This window comes from Diadema antillarum, unplaced genomic scaffold, assembly GCF_040938485.1.
Source record: "Diadema antillarum isolate AM-2024a unplaced genomic scaffold, OU_Dant_1.0 seq00001337_RagTag, whole genome shotgun sequence".
In the NCBI taxonomy this organism is placed as follows: domain Eukaryota; kingdom Metazoa; phylum Echinodermata; class Echinoidea; order Diadematoida; family Diadematidae; genus Diadema; species Diadema antillarum.
The window spans coordinates 688,043-715,789 of record NW_027272106.1 but is presented as its reverse complement, the minus strand read 5'-3'; the positions used below and the strand labels follow the sequence as shown (position 1 = coordinate 715,789).

Genomic DNA, 27,747 nt, shown 5'->3' with positions numbered 1-27,747 from the left:
CATGGACTTGGGTCGTTCTTATATTCATATACTCAATTCTCCAAGTTATGCCCACAGTACCCATCCCCATCCCAATCATGAAAATAAAACGGATGGACGCCCCTGTAAAGCACGCTCCGAACATCCCATTATTGCTGCACTATCTATGAGCTGCAATACCAATGGTTACTCTTAATCATGACAATGCAAGTCACGGATTGGCCAGATGCTTATGAATTATACACTGTAAATGATCGATGTGAGCGAAAGATTGATCATCTATGAACTTTGTTTGCGTAGCGGGTAGTGAGAGCAGGGACTTCCCACCAGCTGCTTCCCAAGACGGCCACCACTCAGCTAGCTCCTGGAGAGTTCGAGAGTCGAAAGTGAAGGTAGCACCTCAACCCACTAATGAATATTCATACTCACCAAGACAATCTGAGCGACGATGATGTATTACATACATTACTTGGATTGCGTACGTACATATTCCTGACCTAATCAACAGGGATAACCCCGTCGCCCGGCGTACCGTAACGTCGCGATGTCGCGGCGGCAGTGGGGGAGGTACAAACCAGATCCCTTCGCGATCGCGTCAGTAAAAGCCACTCCATCCAGGAGCTGAGGGCCAGGGAAAAATTACATGCACTTTGTGGAGAGGAGAGTGCAGAAAACTCGCCCGTCGTCAGGTTTGCTGGCATTGCACTGTTTGCAACACAACAACCGGCGACGAAACCCACATCATCCCGCATCGTGGATGTCGACACTAGAGATTAGAGTACTTGAGTAGATGTCAAACATCACGTCGTGCGGCCTTACTGACTACAGCCACACAGGACTGGTAGATGCGTATTCACACCCATCGTCAACCTCTCGAGACTGGACGGACGGACTCGGCTGTTGCCCCCAGCCCTAGTCGGCCGCTCGCCCGTAGTAGCTACCGCTTGACAGCGCCATAGATATGCCTTGCCTCATTCTACTACACTCTGCAGTATACTAAACACCGTTGGGCGTTGCTTCGTGAAAGCACTTGCAGAATTATGATGTCTTCAGAATTATGAAGTGCTCAACCTAGCTCTGTAGCTGTTTGACTTTAGCAAGTATTTGTAGACTGTCTGCTCTGACGTGGAGCGAAGGTCAAACTTTTTGTCGATGTCCGAGCGAAGTACATTTTATACTGCGCAGCAATCCCCTTGGACCTCACCGTGGAGCCACATGAGATTGAGAATTTTGATGAGACCAGTGCAGTGGCAGTGGTGAGAATACCTGCTAGGAAAATTTGATTGAGTGGCCACTGCTGCCTATCTAAACAGACTAAAAAAAAAAAAAAAAAAAAAAATACAGACCTTGACCAAATTCATGTATTGCAAACGAAACATCGATTGGATATTCTATTTTAGGGTCACGGACATTGGTTAAAAATCCCTCTTGTAATTGAAATATTGCTAGATCTACCAGTAGCCTCCCTACCGGTACTCTGTTTGGACTGTGGTAGAGCCCATACATACACCAATTTTGTTTACAACAAACAGCTTGCCTTGTTTTACCACAAACAACATTGCCTGATCTGATGACTAATATTCAAGAAGAGGTGGTTTCAACACATCCTTCTCAGAATTACGTTTTGGACAAGGTAAACCTTGAGGATTCAGGAAAGAGGTTGCCAACGAATTGTGACCAATGTTTCCTTCGTCAGTGTCGTATCCTCAACACCCGGGTAAAACTTACAAAAGACGCTGCGAATGTAGAAGAGGACCACTTGTGCACGACAGAGAGGGAAACGAAGTTGGTTGCATCACGGGACATCGCAGCAAGCGCTCTGCGAAAATCGTCTTCTTGCGAGGAGACCCATCTCCAGTTCGGCGGTTACCGCACTGCCCAGTTCACGGATTTGTGGGAAATGAAAATGAAAAGAACAGGCAAAACATGGAAGGAAACGCTAATCCTCGGTTGACTTTCAAAGACATCATCGTAACATGGCACCAAGGTGTGGAGAAGGGAAAGTGTGGACTGTGGCAGGATGCCTTCAATTCTCTTCAAACGATCAAAGACTACTCTGCCAAAATCAGGTTCAATTTAGGCCAGATTGCGTGGATGCTGGAGAATCCAGAGCTAGCACGAGAGGTAATATGATATCCTGTGAAAATTATCATGATCCTATTGTTTAGGAAATCCAAGGAGTTTAATATTGATACCTTCTTGGAAAATCTCAGACCATGCATGCATATTGTATTAAAGGAAGCAATATGGAGCAATATTCAAAATTGTTAATGCCTGATGGCAAAATGACTGACTGATTCCCTGAATATAAGAAGTGCCAGTAGTACATGTATTACAATTCAGAATAAAAGAGATTGAAGTCATTACCATGAATAAAAAAGTTCTCTTTTGCCCCAAAATGTAAAATGAATACAGAATTTCACCTCAATTTTATTGATTTTATTGTTTGATTTTTGTTAGTCTTTATTTCATTTTTTTTTTTTACACAGTAAAGAAATCATGTTTGGTATGGTACATGGTTTGCTATTTGTTTGACACTGATGAATATTTGTCTTTTTGATGCATGCATATTCATACAATGCAGACAAGTTCCACTTTTTTGGAAGTTTTTAAGATTACATACTGTATACCTGTACATGTAAACTGCCATTGGTTTAATAAATACTAAAATAGGCCTAGAGCATTCTTAATGCAGTCTAGGAGAGTTATAATCTACAAAGTACTGAAAACTAAAAGTTAGATCATCAATGGCCCATCCTTGAGCCATCCATTAAAGGATTTTTTGTCTTTAAACTTGAATTTGTCTTCATTGATGTAACGGTGTGTATACACATTTTCAGGTATGCAGAGAGCTGATCAGATTAATTTTGTAGTAAATTGTAACTCATTTTAAAATGTCACAGTCATCTAAATGCATGATTTTCTTGTACTTCAGGAAAACAGTGTCACAGACATAAAAATAACAGTATCAAAAGTAGGTTAGAGTAGTTAACTATTGTGTAAGTTGGAGACTTTAATGCGTACTGTACATAGGCTAGATTTGAAGTATTTCACTTTTTATGCCTCCGCAACGAAGTGGCCGGAGGCATTATGTTTTCGGGTCGTCCGTCCGTCCGTCCGTCCGTCCGTACGTCCGTACGTCCGTCCGTACGTCCGTCCGTCCCGTTTTGTTTTTGTCGATATCTCAAGAACCGTGAGGTGGTTTTACATCAAACTTGGTATGAGGGTATATCCTTGGGGGATAATACTTTGTGTGGATTTTAGGGTCACAGGGTCAAAGGTCAAAGGTCATAGGTTATTTTGTGAAGAAAAAAAAATTGAAATTTCATGTTTTTCTCCATATCTCGCAAATGGTTCAAGGTATCTTCATGGAACTTAGTATATATGCTTGTACCGATGGGCAGTGATTATCTAGGGAAGTTGGGGGTCATGGGTCAAAGGTCAGGGGGGTCAAAGGTCAAGGTCAACTCCTCAAAATATCACTACTTTCCTTAAAATGCAATATGCCTGAAGGTTTTTTTTTTTAAACTTGATGTATGGCATGTATTACCCAATATATATTTTTGGGGAAGTTTCTTGCCAAAAGGTCAAAGGTCAAAAGGTAAAAGGTCAAGTGAAAGTGCTAAATTGCACTTTTTCCTCCATATCTCGAAAGTAACTCAAGGTATCATCATGAAACTTACATATTTATGCATGTTCAACCTAACAGTGATTCTCTTTGGAACTGTGAGGTCAAAGGTCAAAGGCCAGGTTTAGATAATGCTATTTTCCCATTTGATACTGAAATTATACTTTTTCTCAATACCTTGAAAATTACTCAATGCATAAACTTATAAAAGGGTCAAAAGTCAAGTAAAAATCATCAGTTCCCCAAATACCTGCACTCTGACATTTTAATCATTCATCCAATTGAACCTAGTTCTAGGAAAGTGAACTTTCAGCACATTTGTGTCAAACCTGTCATTTTAATATTTTGCCAATTGTGTGAAACTGTCATCACACATTGTCAAGACATTGTACTATAGACCTATTAGGAGAACCATGCATTATGGCGGAGGCATATCAGTAGCCGTAGCGATATATCTAGTTTATTTCAAGTACTGTATCTTCAAATAACTTTGTTCAAGCTACACTTCATTCTTTAGTTTTCATGAGAGCTATAATCAGAGATCATTCACAAGATAGTACTTTCAGTTTGCTACAAACTAGGAAGGTGAGAGTGAGCAAGACAATGGGGGACAGAAGCCAGTTTCAGTGGAACAATGAATTGAATTAATGTGATAGATGGACTGCCCTACTGATGTAGCTGAAGTGCTTGTTTCTGAGAGTACTTCGCTGCACTTAAAGTGTATCCATTTGAAACTAAGCAACCGTGAAATAACCCAGGGTTGTTTACATTTAAGTAATTTGAACATAATCGATTGGGCATCGAAACATACAAGTTTAGGTTTCTTATGAAGAAATTAGCTTTGAAATGCTCACTTCAAGGCTTTTGATCTCTTTCTGCATAGTCTAAACCTTCATTACATGCTTCGAATACATTGGTTCGTTCTATGTGTTATGCAGTTGAATGAATGAGGATGAACTTCCACAAATAGTTTTTGCTTTTTGTTAAATTACAAAGCACAAAGTCATATTTTCTGTATTTTTCTATTCAGTCAGCTTTGATTTGTTATAAATCTTTAACTTGAAATAACACTTGGTCCAAATTATTCTCAAAATGATCAAGGCTTTTCAACAACTAGAATCCAGAGTGCACATATCTATTTACAAAATATTATGTTATCATCTTACTATACTGTAACCTACACTGTTTGTACTCGTCTGATCAACATTGTATCAGGTTTTTACACTCAATCAGTTACCAATTTCAGTATGCCTAGTAGCTCATGTGATGCTTGCTTTCACCTTCATATAGTTTCCAGATTTATGTGCTTCTTGTAATTACAGTATGACAAATGCACAACACTTCAAATGCCCAAATTTCATCTCTTACGACCTTCACAAAGCCAAGATGTCATAGTTGAGTGCAAATTTCTCTTACACATTTGCCAGATAAAGACCGAGATTCTGGGACTATTTACAAACTTGTAAGCTTTGTTGTATGTAACTTGTGAAGCATTTAAAAAAAAAAAGAGTAAAATACAGGCAACTTTATTTGATGTAGGACATTCATTGAAATAAGAAACAAACAAAGGAAAGAAAAACAAGTATCGCTGTAAACATTCATTAAGAATTAAAAGTAAGCAAAGATACAGAAAACTTTCATTGGCAAGGGGAAGATACATCCCACAACAAATTCCCTATCAGCACTTTAGGTGTAGAGCATGCCATTGACACTGGTCATGACATTGGGTGGGATGATGCCCACATAATTGACTCTGAAACATACTTTTGGCCAAGGAAGGTCAAAGAAGCAGTCTGGATCAGCAAGACTGATATCCTGGGTATTTTGAATAAGGACTCCAAATACATGTACACATTACCATATAATTGTCACAGATCTATCTACTGTATGCTCCAGTGATCTCAAAGCATCACTAGACAGCAGAGACTCCAACTCTCCCGTTTTCGACGGGAGATCTCCCGCCGAAAACCCATTTTTGCAAAATCTCCCGTTCTCCCGTTTGAGATTTAATTTCTCCCGCCCTGGCTCTTTGTCTCCCGTTGGAAAGGATTTCTTGCATATTTCTATCGTATGTTGAAAAAATAAGCCTTCATAGCACCAGAGAGCATCTAGAACCCTAGGAATTTCGCGCTTCGCACACATCAACTTTGAGTCTCCCGTTTGCTCGGGGTTTCAGTCGGGAGAATCTCCAGATCAGAAGGTACTTTGGGTTGGAGTCTCTGAGACAGGTTGATACGAAGGTCTATAAAAAAATCAATCTGCTTTCAACAGAGGGTCTACAGTTCTAGTGGATGGCCACTAACCAGCCAGATACATTGTATAAAGGTTGATTTATTTCAATCTAAACTTTGTTTTCTTAAGCCGAAATACTTCAGTGATTTGATGGTCAAAGACTACACAGTACTAGATCAAGCACTTGATTGTGTTGATTCCTGTCGTGTGCATACATGTAAATATACATGTGAATGTTTATAAAATGCACTGTATTGTTTTCTTGAAGTCTGCATAGAAAGAAGGGAAGAATTTACTCTTACTTTATCACTTTTCTTTATACTTTTTACTCACCAATTTTACTCATGCCATTTTGCAATCTGTAAAGAAATCATCAAGATACACATTCATGGCATTTCTTCCTCCATCAGGATTGTGTGAAACAAGATACTACATATTTATGGAATTTGTACAGAACTTCTGCAAAATAGATACTTTTGCCTTTGAAGATCAGGAAATGAACAAATTTATGTCAAGTGTATACATTTGTACCTGGTACACAATTGTATTTTCTCAATGTATGTGTAGGTTCACAGGCTAGATACTGCAATAGAATTGACAACTGTGAAACAAAACATATTTTGTTCTCTTTTAGAGCACATTAAAACTTTTCTGCCATTTTGCTAGAAACGTTGCCGTCATCAAGATTATGACTGGTACAATCGCCCTGGCACCTGCAGTGTGTTGAAGTGACAATCATTGATATACATGTACAGTACTTCAAGAAATTTCTGGTGTGAAACTCATTCTATTTGTCCACTTTTAGGGTTTACACTAGGCCATGTATAAGAAGGCATGTCTTTGGGTGCGTTTATCAAGTCTCTTTCTCGGCAGAAACAGGTTTTCCAAACGGCTTTCAGGGAATTTTTACGAGATGATAAACGCAAAGCTGTTTTGATTATGGGGTTTGGAAAGCCTTTTTGAAAACCGCAAATTTGTGCTTTCCGAAACAGGTTTCCGAAACAGGTTTCCAGAAACCTGTTTCTAGAAGCCCTTTGAAGCGAGATAAAACGCAAAGCTGTTTTGAAACGGCTTTGTACTGCGGTTACGAACCAAAATACTCAATGCAGCTGTGCAGTGACAAGGCCAGTTTTCCTGTTCGCGATGAGTTGATAAGCGCAACTATTTTGGAAGCCGTTTCTAAAGGGCTTTGGAAACGGCTTTGGAAAGGGCTTTGGAAACGGCTTTTGAAAGCTGTTTCAAACAGGGGAAAGATGATAAACGCAGCCTTTGTCAGGTTTTTAACAGCATAGGCCCTTTACTTTGATATCATTTCAAACTCTTATTATTACAGAGCACTTGATGGTTTTAAAACAAAGCTTTGATACAAATTTCTGTAGAACTGACTTGACTATTATGGACTATGTAAAATTTTATGGAAGAGACCATTCTTGATAAAGATGGCTGCTTCCATACCCTACTATTACCGGATCTTGAAGTAAAGCACATCAGTGATACAAATGTACAATGTGTTCAACAAATGAAGGCAAACTGTTTCTGTGAACCTCTCAAGGGGGTATGAATGCACAATGCATTCAATGCTTTATCATTATGAATCGGAGAGCTTAGGCACTGATTCTGTATGTATTATAGCATGGATAGCGAAAATCCTGCGATCTAAGTGGTCGAAAGCTGTATGTTGATTTTTACTGGCCGCATGCAGTGGTAAACATGTTATCGTGCACTTGAAGCAGGAGTACGCGCACTTCTTGCAAAGGTTTATGCACTAAGCGAGCGTTCGTGCACTCAATATAAAGAGATTGCCTATTGGCTAAAACACTGATGCATCCAGTAATTACTAGATGCATTGTTTTGAAGTACTGGATGCATGGCTGTTGGGCTTTCATGTATGGCAAGCCTAAAGGAAATACATCCAGTAAATTTGCCATCAGGTAACATCGAAAATGGATTTCTCGCAAGAAAATTGTCTATAACACAGATGATGCACTGTATGTCTCTTTGTGCATGAGTCGAAGTATACACAGATGAAGTGTGCATGTGGTATCAAGCATGGAATTTAAAACCTGAACCCACTTGGCTTTGCCTTGTTGCCTTGTGGGGTAAGCATTGTATAGTTACATTACAAATTGTATGCACACAATTCCGACTGACGCACTCAGACCTGTGCATCATTTGTATACTGTACAAGTGTACCTCTGTGTGCCATGACAAGGTATAACGGAAAACAAGCAGGAGAAAATAACAAAAACACTCTCTCTCAGCCGTGGAGTACTTGGTTACCAACTGCAAACAGATCCATATTGTACTGTGTGTTGCATGGATAATTAGTGCATTCCAAAGGTCTAACAACAATATTTTCTCTCCACCACACTGACATTTCAACACAGAGGTCATAGAGCAGGATAGTGCCTTCATTACATTCTTGTGTAGTAGGTCATCAAAATAACTTTGTGGCAATTTATGAGCATGTTAATGTAAAATTTTCCATTTTTATGTGTTCAGTTGGTAGCTCACTGTGCAGCTTGACTGCTTGATATATAATATAATGTTAGTACCAGGAGAGTGCTTTATAGGCTATAAAGTACTTTAGAGTTTTCTTTTTTATTGTGAGAAGTTGGAGAAGTATAGCGCGTAGCTGGTTGTGTCTAGTGTTTGTGTGTGTATACTTATTGCAGGTCTATTTAACTGTGTGCATTTAGTTGATGTGATTGTGTGTAATTGTTTTGGGTTTTTAGGAGCATTGGCTTGTTTTTTTGTGTGTTTATGTGTGTGTGTGTATGCGTTTTAAGTTAATCCATGAAAGTATATCCTTTGTATCATATCATTGTGACATTGTCATCAAGACTTGTAAGGAAAATGCAATGATGACTTTTATGGGGAAAAGAATGTAGTCAGACAAATCATTAACCAAAAACTTTTTTCTGCATTTAAACTAGAATTAACAATTACATTTGTAGGAGAGTTGTTAGGTGATGATATCATTGCTCCTGCCAATATTCGAATACCCATGTATTCAATGAAAAACATATGCACCCTAAATATTCTTTCTCATTTTTATGTCCAATTTTGATGTTCAAAGCTTAATGTCAGGATATTGTCAGTCACATCTAATTCTACTCAATTTTTTTTTTTTTTAATGATTTTAAGTCAGCCTGAACGTGGTGTGGAGTTGCAGCAAACAAAGAAAATTTGAAACTTTATTCATCATTTCGGAGTTCCATACACTCAAATTATATTACTATTTCCACCTTCAGCAGCAGCATTTTATTTTTTTTTTTTAAACATAAAACCAGTTGAGGAGGAGTCCTGAGTATACTCGGGCAAGTGTGTATGGGAAATGCGTGTTGAAGCAAAATCAGCCCGTCCTCAACGGGGAGGGGATTTCCCAGAATTGCTGCACTCATTTCTTGGGGAAGCTGGCAGTTAAGTCATTAGCTCGTCAGAAAGATGTTTGGGGGTGACAATGGCATCCTTTGTAAGGAATGCAGACACCCTCAGGCCTAGTTGTTTAAAGCTGCTATTGTATCTCTGTCAACTTCAACTTCACTGGATGACTGTGTGATAGTGTTTTCTCCATGAATTGGATTGAGAAGAGTTTCATTTGAATTGAAAATGCATGATAAATCAACTTTTTGTGGCCTTGGTGAACTATTCTTGATTAACAATTGTGGCTTGAGCTGCATTTTATTGAAGGCGGTTTCAACCTGTCTCCTGTAAGCTGCTTTCTCAGGTTCTTCATAAAGTGTAATGATACCAAATTGGTCTGATGAAACTCTGGTGTGGAAACTTGTAAAGAATTGAAAAAAAAATAGAGTAATGCTTCACACACACAAAATGTCATCATTTATACAATATTTTGAAAAGATAAGAGTAACTGCAAACACAAAATTTTCACAAGAGTCTTGTGAGAGCTCCCAGATCACAGGTTAAGTGTGTCAAAACCTGAATCAATATTGAAATTGAATTTAAATACTATTCTTATTTTTGCTTTGATGTTTTGTTTTGTTAGTCCATACTTGCAACTTCATTGTAGTTGTGAACATACTTTTTTTTTTTTCAGTGGAGCCCAAAGAGATTGTATGTATGATTTTAGGCATTTGTGTTTTCATGACCTAAACATTTATAGGTCTGTTCTGTTTTTAATACATTATTAAAGTGATGTAGAATACTCAATGTGTAAATACTGTACATCATGTATTCTGAATACAGTCACAATTTTCTCTCAAAGGCTAATACACACGAGATCTGGAAATAAACTATCACATCCTAACTTTAATTTGTGCACACATTTGGAGGAAATTTTTGACAGAAAAGAGAAATTCAAAAAGAAAACCACTTTTGAGCAGGAATCAAATTATCTTTCCTCATGGATACATTCATCTGACTCTGTAGCAAATTAACTTTTCATGGTCTACGTGTACAATTTGTTGTTGAACTGGCGCAAGTTGACAAGTTGTTAGTCACTTTTTCTTGTGACGTATGTCTGTTCTAATTCTGATACGTGAATGAGGTCAGCTCAACAGACGAACAGCACATGTGGCTCAGAGGCAAGTCCCCGTGCCAAGCGAAAGGATTGTGTCAAAATAATTACGCCGCAAGCGTAATAGTGATCGTATTGAACAGGATGGTGACGAACACCGCCTACGCAATTGCGATGACGTCCTTACGTAATCCCGTGAAGTGATGTCGTTCCGTTAATTGGTCGTGAACCAATCCTCCTGTCTGTGCAGTGAGAGTTGGCACGTCGGCCTGAAACAAAACAGGAAGTTTATGGATTAGTGAAAGCCCTTGTTTGCTTCTTGAAGGAGAAGAAATGCTCATTATGTGGGGCTGATTTTGCTGATGATGTCACAATGAGAGGGGGCGTGGTCTTGACCGAATTTGTATGAGTGGCCAATGGGTTTTCTCAGAAATGGAGTTGTTCTGTTTTAACATTGTATGAGTGTTCTCAATCAGCTGCTGTGGTGATGGTGTAAAAGCTATGAAGATGGCATTTTGCAGACAGGAATTAAATTTTAGCAAATTATGATTCTTCATATTACCTTTAAAAAGCACCTTTAGAGCATGACATGCATCTGCTGAGTAAAATTCACTGTTGATCAGCAACTATTCAAAATTTATGTGTGAGATTTTTATGACTCTGCATCTCGGCGAGCGAATGTGCGCGCAGCCCCCCCCCCCCCCCCCCCCCCCCCCCCCCCCCCACCGGACTCCCACGGCATGGAGCTTTTTCAATTTTTAGCTCTTAATGGTGCAATCAGGTGCATACTTAAGTGACTATTTTTTACTTATTCTGAAAGACAGAAGGAAAATATACCTTCAATTGTATCTATCACTTTGAGTGTCCTTGTAACTATCCTTTGAGCTATGCTCCTTATTATGGGCCCAAATTGCAGACTTTGCCCGAAGCGTGAGAAAAATGGGTGCCATGCGTGAGATCGTGAGACAACCCCTAAAAAATGCTTGAGTCTCACTCAGAATGCGTGAGACTTGGTAGCTCTGCTCCATTCATCATTTTAATAGAGGAAGTACAGACAGGACATTAATCTCAGTGGAACATTTGTATTGAGTGGAAAACTTTGACCTGAAACAGGCTGTCACATGAGAGCCTTGTTTTGATATGATATTTATTAATGAAGGGGATGCCCATATTGTTATGAAAACATGAAGTGCAAGAAACGAAAAAATAATGCTCATTAGATGGACATGAGACAAAGGGACTATTTTTATCATGGGCGATTATGGATGTGGCAATATGAATAGTTCATTCATCGGCAGTAGATTTAATGCAACTTAGGGGAAATCCCCTAGTAAGTGTTCAATTAATCACCTTTTTTAATGGATTTCCTTCTTATGCTTTCTTTCCCTGACCTTTGATAATTTTTCTGTTGTAATTTTACAAGGCCCTTGTTTGTACCAAATTTCAGAACTTTGCTGCTGCAGTGTCAAAGGACCCACACATGGCCCTGGGCCACTTTCAGCTGGGCATGGTGTACTACAGATTACAACGCTACAATGAGTCCAGGAACAGCTATGACCAAGCCAAGGTCACTCTACGTGGCAACAAATTCATTGACTACAGGCAGCTGGGTTTTGTGCACAAACTCTATGAGTGCGAGGTGAGTGAGTTTACATTCTTCAAGATGTTTTTTTTGCTTGTTTTTGCTATTGTCTTGGTTTCCTTTGGTTCAAGTTTTTCATGAATCTCATTTGTGAATGCTACTGCTACAACACAATCTCACATTCTTTTTCTTTTTTTAATTGTAAGCGAAGGTGGGCATTTATATTGAATGTTTTGTCAGATTTTTTTTTTCTTACAAATTTACTCTCAGCCAGTCAGATCCAAGTATTCCCGTAGCTTATAACAGTTTGTCCAAAAAATACCTGACAAAAGCCACACTTAGATTATGGAAATAGTGATAGCCCGTGTTTGCTAGTGAAAAGTAAGCTCTAATTTGTATAATTTTCAGTGAAAGATATTTAAATTCAAATTTATAGAGGGGCACTTTCTTTATTGAGTTCCATTACAAACACAGTTTGCATTTAACGTATTTTTGGATTGATTTATTAACCAAAAGTATGTACATAAGATGTAGATAGGCCCTATGTATATATGACTGGCCACACGCATTGTGGTGTTCCTCTGTGTTTTGACCGGCAGGTCTTGTACAACCTGGCGCTGACCTACGCCACCATGATGAGCAGCTCAGAGTACGCTCTGGAGCTCCTCCACCAAGCCAGCAAGGTCACCGTTGAGGCCCGCCATGGCACCATGATCGAGAAAGCGGAAAAACTCCTGATGGTGTGTGCCTTGGTATTCTGCTTTTTGCCCATAATCAACAGCTTGACTGAGCAGTGCACAGATGAGAATTTATTCAAGGATTAAAAATCTTTGCAGAGATGAAGAAATACAGTTCTAGGGCAATTAACCCCTGGACAATTATCCCAGACCCTTCCCCTGACCCTAACCCTAATCCTAATCTTGAACCTACAATGTAATCCTAACCCTAACCCAAACTATGACACTAAACCTAACCCTAATCCCAATCTTTACTTTTCACCTTGTCACTATTAAAACCAGTATTTAGCTGGGGTGGGGAGGGGGGGGGGGGTAATTGATATTGTATTATACATTTCAAACACAATCCAAATTTGCCAGTCAATCCAGGAATCTCTGAAAAGGAATTAATTGAATCAGGTCATCTCCAATGAATACAAATCGCAAAATATGTTTGATTCAGTGTTTGGTTTCCAAACTCCGGGTGTCGTGGAATGAGAGTCAAATGAATTTTAATAGCCAGTGTGTGTTGATGCTGACCGATGACAGTTTCTGCCAGGGTTATCAAGGTTGAACACAGTATGGCACTGCCAAACAATGGAGATAGTGCACATGACATGCCGAGTAGCTGTGACAAGTCTCAGTGACACACGGAAAACCCTGTAGTCCTGTCAACATACACACCCTTCCCCCAGCACACTGGAAAGTTTTGATGGAGAACATTTAGCAGCAACAACAACAACAACAACAACAAAACAACAACGACAACAACAAAATTGTCTTGAGTGACATGGTTTATGCTGACTTTTTTGTTTCTTTTTTTTGAGGGGGGTGTCGTTTGTTTTTGCTTGGTATGATAATACTCAACAGATTTGTTTTGATTTTATTGGTTCTGGTGCATGGTAAAATGATTACATCATTGTCTTGATAGGTGGTATGAGGATTACAATAATAAACAAAATGTGAGAGTAAATAAACAGTGCCAGATCATGAAGATTAGTAGCTGAAGTGGTAAAAGGTGATAAACGCAGAGGGCTTCCCAAAGAGCAGGAACTTCTATGTTTTGGCCACTATTCCTTGCTCAAATTTGATGTTCTTACTTTTATTTTTTGGAGTTGAGAAAGAGAGATAAAATTCTTTCCCGTGGCATCTTTCTTCCCAGAGCAACCAGCTGTATGAACCTCTAGTGCTGCCCACCAACCAGCTCTTCCGTCCGCCCCAGAGCAAAGTTGCCAATTTGAAGAATATCGACTATCTCGGCAAAGCCAAAGTCCTCAGCGAATTGTCTGACTCCAGCAACAATAACAACAAAGCGGTAAGATGTCGAAATGTCTACCTTTCATTTGTATCATATTGGTTTGTTTTGAGTCCAAATAGATTTTTTTTCATAGAGATTGCTGTACAAATTATGTACTTTATAGTTACTTGTAGTACTTGTAGTTACACTGTAGGCCTATATAAAGAAGCCTTTAACCTGCTGAAGACTAGTCCCGACTACAACTCGGGCAGGTGTCTATGGGAAAGTGCGTGTTGTAGCAAATTCTGTGCGTGTTGTAGCAAATTCTGCCCGTTCTCAATGCGTTAATCTGCCATAGTTCATGGAGATTGTTATTTTGCACCTAGACTCTGCTGTGGAAGTGATGAAATTAATGGTGATAACTGCAACTTCAGTTTGTATGATTTTGTAAAGCATGCTCTACTGATACTTATTATCTTGCATAGCAAAACATTATAGTATCATTCAAGATTATTGCGTTCAGAGTAATAACTTTGAAATGGCCTTTTATATTGATTCATCAAGTTTTTGCGGCCTACAGGCACTGCCGTGTGACTGAAAATGCTTACATTTTTGCAGTGGTTTTATTTGTGCAAATTTTGTGGAAAAAAAAACAAAAAAAAAACGGAAGCTGAAATATTCCCGGCATGCACTGCCCAAGACCAGCATGCTAGCATTGCAGTGTCAAGTGACTACTAATACATGTTCTAGATTTTTTTTTTTTTTTACTGAGAAATTTGATTGCTTTTTAGGCAATGTTTTAACTAAATGGTTTGTTTGAAAAGTTAAACTTTCTCCAATAAGAGTGTTTGTCTTATTTTTGTTTACAAACATTTTATCATGATACTGAGATGACCACAAAGCATGAAATTAATTACTCAAGAAAACGTTAGATCAATTGCTGTTCGTGAAAGTATCTTTATGAGATTTTTTTTGCATTTATAGTAGTTGCATGTTTTATGTCATGTTAGAGGCTCAAATTCCTCAACAAAATGTCAAATTACAATGAACAACATCATTCATAGCAAATGGACTGTGTAGTGATTGTAAATTGAAATGTCACCAATGTCTTTATAATCAAAGCTATGCCAATGCCAGTTAGGGAGTTAATTGCATGAATTTCTAAATCGACCAAAAAAAAAAAAAGTGATAAAAATTATCATGAGAAAACCTGTACCTGAAGATAGATAGTCAAAATATTCCATCATTTCTCAAAAAGATGAACAAAGATCAAAAGCACAAAACTTTCCACTTTCTGACTTTAAAACACATAATGAAAACAATCTTGAATATAGTGAAAATTGCTTCCCCAGAGGTGGTTTCAGTTCTTTTTATGCCTCCGCCACGAAGTGGTGCCGGAGGCATTATGTTTTCGGGTTGTCCGTCCGTCCGTCCGTCCTTCCGTCCGTCCGTCCGTCCGTCCTTCCGTCCGTCCTTCCGTCCGTCCTTCCGTCCGTCCGTAATGAATTTTGTGGACAAGGTAACTATCGAAACCTGTTGAGGTATCCTAATGAAACTTGGCATGTATGTGTATTAGGGGGTGAAGTTGTGCCTATCAACTTTTGGGTGCACATGCTCAAGGTCAAAGGTCAAAAGGTCAAGGTCAAATACATAAAATTTCACTATTTCCACCATATCTATTGAATGCCTGAAGATATTTTCTTGAAACTTAGTGTATACATGTTTTACCCAATTAAGATTCTCTGGTGAAAGTTTGGGTCATGAGGTCAAAGGTCAAAGGTCAAAAGGTCAGGGTCAAATACATAAAATTTCACTATTTCCACCATATCTATTGAATGCCTGAAGAGATTTTCTTGAAACTTAGTGTATACATGTATTACCCAATTAAGATTCTCTGGTGAAAGTTTGGGTCATGAGGTCAAAGGTCAAAGGTCAAAAGGTCAAGTAAAAATATCAAAACTTCTTTTTTTTCTCCGTACCTTGGAAAATTGTTCAAGGTATCTTCATGGAACATAGTATACAAGTATATACGTACTGACTGGAAGTGATTATCTAGAGAATGTAGGGTTCATGGGGTCAAAGGTCAGGGGTCAAAGGTCAAGTGCAAGACTTCAAAATTTTACTATTACCCTCATATTTATGCAATGCCAGCAGGGTTGTTTTTTTACACTTGGTGTATGCGTGTGTAACCTACATGTAATAGAAATTCTCTGGAAAGTTTTTTTTTTTCTCTTTTTGCCTCAAAGGTCAAAAGGTCAAAGATCAAGTGAAAGTGCTGAACTAACTTTTTCCTCCATATCTCGGAAGTGGCTCAAGTTACCTTGAAACTTAGTACATATTATGCATGTTCTACCTGAAAGTAATTATCTTATGAATTTTAGGGTCAAGGCCAGATGAAAATGGTAACAATTTACTATTCAATTCAGAAATTGCACTTTTTCTCCACACCTGTACCTTGAAAATTACTCAATGCCTAAATGTATGAATGGGTCAAAGTCAAGTTAAAGTCCTTAAATCCCTAGATACATGCTCTCCTATTCATCCAATTAAACCTACGTCAAGGAAGGTGAACATTCAACACATTTGTGATGAACTTGTCATTCAAATATTTTGCCAATTTTGTGAAAATGTGATCACACAGTGTCCACATGTACTATCTAGACCTATTGGGAAAATCATGCATTATGGCGGAGGCATACCAGTCGCCAAAGCGACATTTCTAGTTATTCATGTGATGAGGATTGGTGTATCATATGATGATGACTGGAAACTTCAAACATAACTGTTTATGTTATAGACTCTATTGAACTTTGTGTAGGTATAAGAGTGAAAGAAAATATATTTTCTTGTCCATCTATCTCAGAGCTCAGAAGAGTTTGACACAGTCATCAATAATAATTGATACCCAGTAAAATTTGTCATGCTTTTTTTATCATGTGTATGTACATGTGACATGAAAAAAAATAACCAACAGGAAACCATAGACGATGTGGGATACGTGTATTACATCTCACCTTTGTTTCCTGTGCAATGATAGGAGTGGGCGATGTATCATCCGCACCCTAAATGCAAGAGGACATTCAGAAATGTTTGTGGTTTGAGAGTGATCAATTGATATCATATTGACAATTTGTCATTGGGGCACAGTAAACAAAACAGGAAGAAATCAGTCAGTCTAGATGACAAAACATCAGTCATACTCAGAATTCTTTTTTTTAAATCCTTTTTTTGAGGGATGAGGAAGGGCTATTTATTGGATCTTTCTGTCATTGCATCATGGAATGAACACTTGTCTGAAGTGGGAATTTAATTTGCACATCTCTAGCAGACAAAAACAAATTATTGAAATTATCTCACAACTGAGTACTGAATATATTCAAATGGAATTTAAGAAACAATATGAGTTCTACAAATTTCACAAATGTTAGAAAGGGAGGAGACATGAATAGTAACTTGAGTAACAATCAGTTCATTTCATCAAAGAGACACAGTTGAAATGGTCACTTCATTATATTGTTAATGTTCTCTGTTATTTGGTGACTTGCAGTTGATTGTAGACTAGAGCTACTGGGAAGGATGTAAGATTGTGTTACAGATTTTCCACTGTTACATAAATTGTAGATGGAAAATCAGTGAATTTCAGGGATTACAATTAAGGATGGAGCAGTTTTCGAATGCAATTGAATAGTACAGTTAATATTGTGAACTGCTGGAAAGATGCCGTCCAGTGTAGCTTGAACATGGACGTTGCTGTACCAGTCAATAAAATCATGGATATGATATAAACAATAACTATGAGTTCCTAATGATTAAGACTGATTAGAGGACAGATGTGAAAAGTTGGTTAAGTTTTTCTTATTTGATGAATGGATGGGACAAAAATTTTTGTTGAACCAGCCTCTGGACGTGAAGTACATATAGGTTGAGTATATCACAGACTCTTTTTTTGACAATACAAGTGATAATAATTCTAAGTGCCATATTTGTTCTTGTTTGGAAGCAAGAGTTACAAAGGAAAAGCTTGTGTGTATTACTATGCTGGCTCTTAATTTTTGGTATTATTTTTTTTTTCTCATCACATTTGCTTTCGATGTCAACGTGCCTTGACATTTCCTCACAGACAACTGAGAGACAGGGATAATATCCATTACAATGAGTCATTTATTTATGATTATTCATTGAGGTTGTGGCTTATGCCAGTGACTGGTAGTGCTTTCTTGGGATTTGAGGTTGGTCAGGACAAAGTCTATCAGAATAGGTAGATGGTGGAAGTCAGGGAAAGGCACTGTGATGTTTGCCTTGATGTAATACAATACAAAGTAGGTTGCGAGGGAACTGACTACTGACCTCTTATTAGCCATGTATTGTATACGTGTGGTGGGATGGAGTGGAGTGAGATTTATCCATTTTATGATATTATATTTCCTCTGTCTATAATAGAACTTTCTTTCTAGATTCAGTTTCGCAGAGTATTTTTCTTTCATTTCATATGATTCATTGCTATTTCTCTACATTCGGGGAATGCCACCTGACCTGGAAGCTGGTTGTACGTGTTGTCGTGATGACTGACAGGATGCACGATTCTACTTTCAGTTTTATCTTACAACATGTAAACTTGATAGTAACGAACTTGATTAGCACTTAATGTTGTTGCTGTGGTTGACATCAACTTATGCACAAATTAAGTCAACACTGATATTCTTGTAGTTCTGTGAGTAGTCAGTATTAACCCGTTGAGGACGGACTGAATTTGCTACAACACGCATTTCCCATAGACACTTGCCCGAGTATACTCGGGACTCGTCCTCAATGGGTTAATTTGCTTCCTGTTTTATGCTATTGGGTAATGTACAAAAAGCACACATTCACACACTAAGTAATTATTTGTCATAGGGATGAACACCATGAACCTAAAGGGAGAGGTACCATCTGGACTTTGCTGTAGGTGTGTTCTTTTTCCTTTTTCAAAAGTGAGCAAATACACTCAATTTTCAATACGAATTTGCTCTTATAACAAATTTGATATACATTGCCACATTTGTAGCTATGGGGCAATTCTATGTTATGTAAACACTGTGACACTTTTGAGTATAAATTCACTTACCAAATGTAAATAACAAACAAAATGTAGCACGTAAGAACAATCTTTAATTGTTTATCTATGCATATCATCATAAGCAACTTTGAAATGAAAAGAAAAGAAAGAAAAAAATATGTTCTACCACATGAGTTAAATGCCTAGTACTAGTAATTAATTGTTGTCTCACTTCACAACTCTTAACATTTCTCCTTTAGGTAGTGTGAAATGATCATTTACAATGAATATTTGACATCACAGTATAACACTTCCAAATAAAACATGACATTATTAAAATCATAGCAGATTAACAAAAACAACAAAATAAAGAAAAACTGTGCACCATAACGCCATGACATGTCATATACGTTTGTACACATTACAGTTAGGAACACTGCTCTTTCAGTAAAATATACTGTACTTTTTTCTCATGCTTCATCTATTTAAATTCATTATATTTTTTCAGATATTTATCTCAAATTTAATTATGCTGATTTTATGCACATATTTAGCAAAGTTGATTATGTAATTTTCCAACAAGATGGTCAGATATGAAAAATTCCGTCCTTAAGCTTTAATTTGATACCAAAATGATTGAGATTTGACCATTGCGAAAATTTGATGGTCATGTCCATGTTATCGTGGAATTGCCCTATGCACAAATTTCCCGTTTGTGAACTGAATATAGTTCCTTCGAGCTGTGATCCTCCCGTGCCTCAATATTTTCTTTTGATTTCCAGAAGTGGCAGTCCTCCTCAAGTCAAATGCTGTCACACTTTATTCCCAGTTCGAGTGTATGCATTGGAATTAAGTTAATGAACAATGCTTACACTGTACATGTGCAGGGTGCTGTCAAAACATGACTTTATTATTCATGAGAAATGTTATTTTTTCATGATTTCAGCTATTATTTCCTCATTCTGAAACATTTACTTGACACTTCTTCACAACTCTAGCATTTTATAGGCTGGGCTATTTTTCCTTCAGTTTGGGGAATTGTAATGATTTTCAGATTGTCAAGTTGTTTTTATGGAGAGACTACACATATATTCATGTGCAATGCTTAGATTGAAAGAAATGAGGACATGAGAATGCCTGGGAGGAAATATGCTGAATTTTTCATGTATATATGCACAATTTGTTTTATTTTAACTGCATTTATGAAACTGTGAATAGTAATACTTATAATGACGTGGCCAAAGAAGTTTACTATCGCCATCATTTCTTGTAAGAAATTTAATCTCATTTCTGCAGTTATACGATGTTTCGGAATCAATGCCCTGTTGGATTAACTTATTTTTTTCCCCACTTCTTTCAGTACCATAGTTTTTCTGAAGTTTTGCTACAATTTAGCTACATTATAGTAGAGGGTCATGTAATAATCTCGATACCCAAAGGATCCTTGGAAACATGAAAAAAAAAAAAGAGGAAAAACTATCAGTGTGTGATTCATGTTACAGTGTATCACATTAATACGTCGTTTCCTTGTAGGGCAAGTCCAAGATAAGGTCCCCTCAGAAGGCAAAATTTCATCTTTGCTCAATATTGACATGTTTGGTATCATTTTGAAGCTTATGAGTTGAAGTTTTGATTTTCATGGAGGAAAAAATTATATTACGTAAATTTATGCAAATTTCAAGGGCTTCATTTGCATAAATGTGAAACACAGCGTTACGTATGGGACATTTATAAAAATTCATATTAATTCAAAGGAAAGCAAATGATATTTGATTAATATGTGGACATAAGAAGTTCATCAAATAGTTTAACTTGGTATGAAAATTTAGGGATTATGCAAATGATTATGGAAATTAGCTCGTGTCCTATCATGAGATGTCCCATACGTAACAAATTGAGGTCATTTTTTTAGGTTTTTTCTGAAATTGCTAAGGCTATATTAATGCCCTTTTGGAAAGTTCTAATTTATTGTTTAGAGAAATTAAATACCACAGAAAAAAGAAAAAACAGTAAAAGGAATATTTTTTATAAGGCATTGAAATAATGTTACGTATGGGACAAATGCGTTACGTATGGGACATCCTCATACATAATGCATGTGAATGCATGTAGCTAGCTGGGAAGGTCTCTCAGTACACATATGGTCAATCATCCTGAAGAAAGCATCCCAACATTGTCGCTACTTTTTGAGTTATAGACACTTTAAACAATACATTTTTGACTGAACAATTTTCAGAAAGGGGGAAGGGGAAATGGCAAAATACACAATGAAAAAACAGCATTAAAGGGATGGTATAGTTTTTTGTGGAAATGGGGATTCAGTTTTCAACATTTAATGAGATGATTGGAAACCAATTATATGAATTACTAAAGAGCATACAATCCTAAGACTAGAGGAATTCAAAGTTTAGTGATGGAGATCCAATTTGAAATGATTGTGATATGAATATTTAAAAAGAATATAAAGTAAAATGATTTCTTCTTTATTGCAAGTGATACACAAATTGTCCTTATTCAGGTTTCAATAATAGCCACGACAAAATTCATGGGTATACATACTGAGGTGTGACTCAAATCAATGACCGGACTGCTAGACAGACATCATATATTTAATACTCGATCACTGGGGTTCCACGCAGCAGGTATTGCTTATTTATAAAAATTAATATTTCTTGTGTCAAGTTGTTTTTTATTGAAACGAAATGGCAAACTGCCCTTCATCAATGGAAGTAAACACTTTAAACTATTCAATTTTTCAGTAGTAACTATCCTGATAAAAATAGGGCATACCCCATACTCAGGTTGGTCATGAAAATATAGAATATGATTAAATATGATTATGATGGTAAATATTTGGGGAATATTGTTCCCTTGTCAATCTGGATCAGTATTTGAGTAGTTTCAACTGATTCCATTTCAATAATTATGCAAAAATTTGTTTATGGGTATTTTGCAAAATTATTTTGCAAAATACCCATAAATGTGTCTCTCCACACACTAAACGAATGGGGGACAAAGGGCATGCATACTAAAGTTGGTCATAAAAATATAAAAATATGATTGAATATGATTAGGATGGTGAATATTTGGGGAATATTGTTTCCTTGACAATCTGGATCAGTATTTGAGTAGTTTCAACTGATTTTACTTCAATGATTATGCAAAATACCCATAAACATGGTTCTTCACACACTAAATGAATGGGGGACAAACTGTCCCATACGTAACTGTCCCATACGTAACACGTCATGTCTGTCTTTAATTAGAACCTGTAATTAGAGCTTTTTACCTAATGACAAGAAACTTACCTATGATAATCTTGAGTGTTGTGACTTTCATCACAGTGAGTTACAAGTTGTAGAATGAAATACTTTCAGAGAGTTGTGAGGTTGAAAAAAATGTTCAAAAAAACAAAATCTTTCTGGTCCCATACGTAACGGCACATATTTTCTCTTCTAGAATATAATTGTGAAGGTCATTTTTCTCCATTTTTTGCATGATTGTACTTCTCCTAGATATCAATCACCATGATAAAGTTTGATATGATCAAAAGCCATTAACACTATTTTTCAGGTCATAAAAGTCTCTGAATGTCCCATACGTAACGCGCGTGTTATCTTGGACTTGCCCTGTATCATTCTCAAATGCAGTTGAAATGAGGAAGTGCGATGATTGTGAGGAAGAAAAGAGTATTCAGTAGGAAGGGATGTTGAGTGTATATGGCGACATCATAGGCTGTTACCAAAGGAAATTGCTGAAAATATGTAAAATAATATGTGAAGGATAGTCATATTGCTAAGACTATGCTATGCAAATGCAAATATATGTGATGAGGATTTGTTTTCTTTTAGTATATTGTGTGGTTAGCTATTACTGAATCAATTAAGGCCTAGATCAAATGAGTCACCACTGTAAACAGGTTAATAGATCACAATCGGACAGTGGAAGGCAAAGACCAATTTTAAGTATTCCCATGTCCGGTATGTTACACCCCGGTGTGTGTATAGGGATTCTGTGTTTGCAAGTGGGTGTGTACTGTGTGTCTCTCTATTCAGCAAATGCGGATGTGACGTGCCTGTCATGCATAAATACAATTACATGTACAAGCCTGTATCATGCATACCGTGTGTACAGGAGACTGAATGAGGTAGAATTATTGCATATTGTGTGTGTGTAAAAGTATCTTAGAATTGGTATGGTCGAAATTTGTAGATGACTGTAAGATGTTGTTGATACCCTGTCTCTGATGCTAAAACGCTTGTTTTCCCCTATAGTCAATGCTGTGCACTGGCACTGGTCTGATGGTCCCTGACCAGTGAAAATCACTGTCGGACCAGGAACTTTTTCAGGAATGGACCAGTAAAAAATGGGAAATAAATAGGTACCTAGGTTACCAACCTCACCTAATTAGGTAAGGTTGGACCAGTAGAAAATGTGTTAGTGTGCAGCCCTGCTATAGCACTATTATCATTCATACACGTATTTTTTCTTTCTATCCTTTCATTATGGGGGGGGGGGGGGGGGGTTAGGGGAAAGAGGGGCTGATATTCATAGTTAATGTATTCATAGTTTAATAATTTTTTTTTTTTTTTTAATCACTGATATTTCTATTTCGGCTGTATGACTTTTTTTTTTTAACAGGCGACAAGTTCAGAACAAAAACTATCTACAGATCTAAAAAATGCTGTCCATTCAAATGAGTATTTGCACACATGATCTTGACATTTTTAAAGGCATAGCGTGTTTGCAAAATTGGTGCAGACATGGCTGAGTAAACTCTTGATCTTGTGGTCTACGATTGGTACTTGTAACTGAGTCATCCAGCTGTCTAGGGCAATACAATCGTCTGCAGATCTAGATACGGCCTGAGATAAGCAGGGTAAACATTCTGTAGTCATGTGTCGGCATACACAATCTATTATCATGAAGAATGTGCATGTTTGCAAACGAGGACTCTCTTTTTCTTATTGAACAGAAAGTTTGCCCATCCATTCTACTCAGAAACTGTTTGCATTATACATTGTATGTGACCGTGCATCACAAAACAAACAAAAACTCGCATGTCGTGATTTTTCGTAAGGATTCGAAATAGGTGAGACGGGTCAACCTAGACAATTTTAAGTTTTTCTTATTTTCTGTAAGAGCAATTCTTCTATATCATTCTAAAGTTTGGGATCAGAGAGCTAATGGGAAATTGTGTTTTCAGCAGTTTTTCTAGAACACTTTTATCTTTGTAGAATCATGTGATCAGCGGTATCTTAGAGGCCCCAAATCATTTCTTAAAGACCCTTTACACAGTCTTCACTTTCAACTCTAATAGATTATGAAAGAATGATGCTACTGTTTTGAAAGATGGTAGTAGTCATGTATAGAATGTGCTGATAGAGCATGCTTAATTTCAGCTTAATCCGATAATCTCTTTATTCATATTGTTGTTGCCCTGGAGTTTCACATCCTGTTTTTGTCCAATTCATTGCACAGGGCATGTCTTGTAAAGTGCTTGAATAGATCTTGTGCTTCAGAGCTCTTTTCTCAGTGCATACTTTTCCAGAGTGTTCGCTTTCTTTAATACCATTATATAGATGGGTTTAAGAAAGTCCATTTGTATAGAGTTTAATTCTGTGTAATCATTTACAGCTTAAAGTGTGCTTTGAGATTTCAGAATCTGCCCTTAAAGGACAAGTTCACCTTCATAAACATAAGGATTGAGAAAATGCAGCAATATTAGTAGAACACATCAGTGAAAGTTTGAGGAAAATTGGACAATCAATGCAAAAGTTATGAATTTTTAAAGTTTTTGTGTTGGAACTGCTGGACGAGGAGACTACTACAGCTTGTGATGTCATATGAGTACAAAAGTATAAAGAAAATGTAAAGAAAATTCAACATATTTTCATTTTTTTTTTTGCATAATAAAAGAGCATTTGACTTGCCTCTTTGTAAAGGTAGGGGGGATAATATTACCCATGACATATGTCGGAAACGAGTCAAGGGAATGTGTACTTTTTTCAAAAGATGAAATTTTGTGAAATTCTCTTTATATTTTCCTTATATTGTTGTACGCATGTGACATCGTACACTGCAGTAGTCTTCTCATCCAGCGGTTACTGCACAAAAACTTCAAAAATTCATAACCTTTGAACAGATTGTCCGATTTTCCTCAAACTTTCAATGATGTGTTCTACTAATATAATACATTTTCTCAATCCTTATGTTTATGAAGGTGAACTCGTCCTTTAAGTATAAAACCATGGCTGGTGACTTTTTGTTGGTGTTGTGATGCCAAGGCCAGAGAGCAGGTAGTTGAGAGATTTTATGGCTTGTCAGTGGGAGAAGGGTGTGGGAAAGGGTTGTTCCTCTCCCCTTCCTGCATTAGGGTGCATAGCATTTTAACCTGTTGAAGACTGGTCCCGAGTATGGTGTATGTTTGGGCAGGTGTCTACGGGAAATGCGTGTTAAAGCAAAATCAGCTCTTCCTAGATGGGTTAAAGCTGTAATTCATGCTATGTGAGGCATACTGAATATTCCATTTTGGCTTAATTTCTATTGCTGATCCAGAATTTTCAGCCATGTTTTAAGATAGCTGATCATCACCAAACTCTACAGCTGAAACTTGCATTCATTGGTCTATGCCATTTCTCCACTCTTTTGTTTCCTCTCCAGAATTTTCAGGCTCCTTCCAACACCTTCCGCCCCATCGACGATGACTTCTCGGATGACGACGACGAATTTGGTTCCTCCACCAATGGGGGCAGCTCCCCGACGCCCTCCATGATGGCACGCATGACGCACAAGGACACCATCGCCATCTGGCACGAGGGTGTGCTTGCCTTTGAGCGGGGCGACCTGGAGGAGGCCCTCAATCAGCACAATGGGATCGTCGACCCTTCGGCCAAGATCCTCTACAACATCGGTGTCTTGCAAAAGAGTCTGGGACAGACGGAAGATGCCCTCGCGGTAAGCCACAGTTCTCATGAGCTGCAGTGTTTCCTCTGCACTAACACTCACAAACACGTACATGTATGCACAAACACTCATGCTTTCTGTGTATGCGTACAGCCATTGACCGGGGGTGGGATGGGGAACTACATTGTTTATTCCTGTTGTTTTTTGTACCCCAGAAATTTCTCCTATGGTATTATGTATTTTATACCCCACAAGCATGATGAACTAAAGGTGATTATCATTCTTTTTTCTGTACTTGATGTACTCCTGATACGATGTATTGAACAATTTCTCATTCTAGTGTATTGATCTAAAGACAGGGACTGAATGGTGGCTTGAGCGCACAAAGAAAATCAGGGGAATTCATATGCGAGACATTTGTTTTCATATTGGGAAGCCACAAGCCTGTATACAGGTGTAAGGTCTTGACATCTCCCAATGTGATCAACCTCCATGTGCATATCACACAGAGTGGAGAAAAAGAATAGATATTGCATAAAGAGTGACCAACTACAGGCTCATGATTTTTCTCTCGGATGTTCTTTCGGTGATCTATCACTTGGGTCTACTCCCACTTCGTCCAATAGCCATTTTAGTCTCAACCCACATGGTCTAATCCCATTTCGTCTACACCCGGTTCGTCTAGTGACCATTTAGTCCACTTCTCACTTCAATAGCCTCATTACCAGTGTGCCTACTTCCAGATGGGCTATGCCCATTTCATATAATACCCACAGTTTATTAGACCAAATGGGAAAAAATCCCGAGGAAACAAAATTGCGATTAGTCGGTCTAGTTGTTAGACGAAATGATAATTAGCCAAACTTGGCATTAGACCAAGTGAGGATCAGACCAAACGGGCATTAGATGAAATTGACAGTAGACTAAATGAGTTTAGCTGTAGTGGTGTAATAGACGGACTGGGAAATGGACCATTTGATAGTAGATCAAGTGGCAATAAACCGTTATTTCTATTCATCTCAAAAGACCTTCCAGGAGGTGGTGTCCAAGGACCCCCATCTTGCCATCGGTCACTTCCTGCTGGGCATCGTCCTGGGACACCTGCAGAGGCACGAGGAGGCGTGGCGCGCGTTCGAGAAAACGCACGAGACTCTGCGGGGCAACCCAAAGATCGACTACAAGCAGCTTGGGCTGCAGTACAAGCTGTACAAGTGTGAGGTATCTTGATGCTTGTATCTTCGTGCATATTACTCCTGTATTATCATATTAAACTACCAAGTGACTTTCACTCTTGTAAGCATTTGACAGGATGTGAATAAGCCTTGCACAGCCGGATTTTGAAATGGTCACAGATTAAAAAAAAAAAAAAAACCCAAAACAAACAAAACGAAAGTTGATTAAGCAGTCTTTTGGGGAATAGAAATCACTTTTGTGATTTACATGTGAATACTCTTTCGTAAAAGTTTTGTTTTCATGACGTAATCAGGCTGACATCATCTAGCTGACTTCCCCAAGTATAATTGGTTTCTTGTTTCACTTGTAACTCCGCACCCACTTTGCCCTTCGGATGTGGTTTCCACCAAAATCTACCAATATCAAATATAATGAAATGTGAGAGATGAGCCCAGAAACTAGATTTCATGATATCAAAACTTTACATGGCGGATGTGTCCCTGGGATATAGTCCATGATTAGAAAGGGTTCCAGTGTGGGCGGAAAGGAGTTCAAATTCTGACGCCTTTAGATAAGTACACTCAACACTGCTTTTTCTTTCCCCCATCGAGGAAGCCTGTAAAATGTTTCCTTGGAGAAGAATTACTTGCATCACAAGGACTATCTGCCATCAGCATTCTGTTTTGTATTGCCTGTCTCCTCTGGAACATCAAGAATCCAAAGTCTATTGTTTGGTTCCTCTTCCATTTGTAGGGTTTCTTAGTCCTTGGAGAAGTGGG

The 27,747-nt window shown here is 37.9% G+C and overlaps 1 protein-coding gene across 1 annotated transcript in view; it reads left to right on the top strand.

Annotated features, from left to right (window-relative positions):
* The first annotated feature begins 1,650 nt into the window (after positions 1-1,650).
* LOC139708453 (uncharacterized) overlaps positions 1,651-27,747 on the top strand; it is a 33,066-nt gene continuing 6,969 nt past the window's right edge. Inside the window, exons 1-6 of the mRNA XM_071620404.1 lie at positions 1,651-2,103; positions 11,767-11,958; positions 12,501-12,641; positions 13,780-13,932; positions 25,553-25,846; positions 26,822-27,013. Of these exons, the coding sequence (XP_071476505.1) occupies positions 1,660-2,103; positions 11,767-11,958; positions 12,501-12,641; positions 13,780-13,932; positions 25,553-25,846; positions 26,822-27,013 (1,416 nt within the window). The 5' untranslated portion in view covers positions 1,651-1,659. The remainder of the gene's footprint in view (positions 2,104-11,766; positions 11,959-12,500; positions 12,642-13,779; positions 13,933-25,552; positions 25,847-26,821; positions 27,014-27,747) is intronic.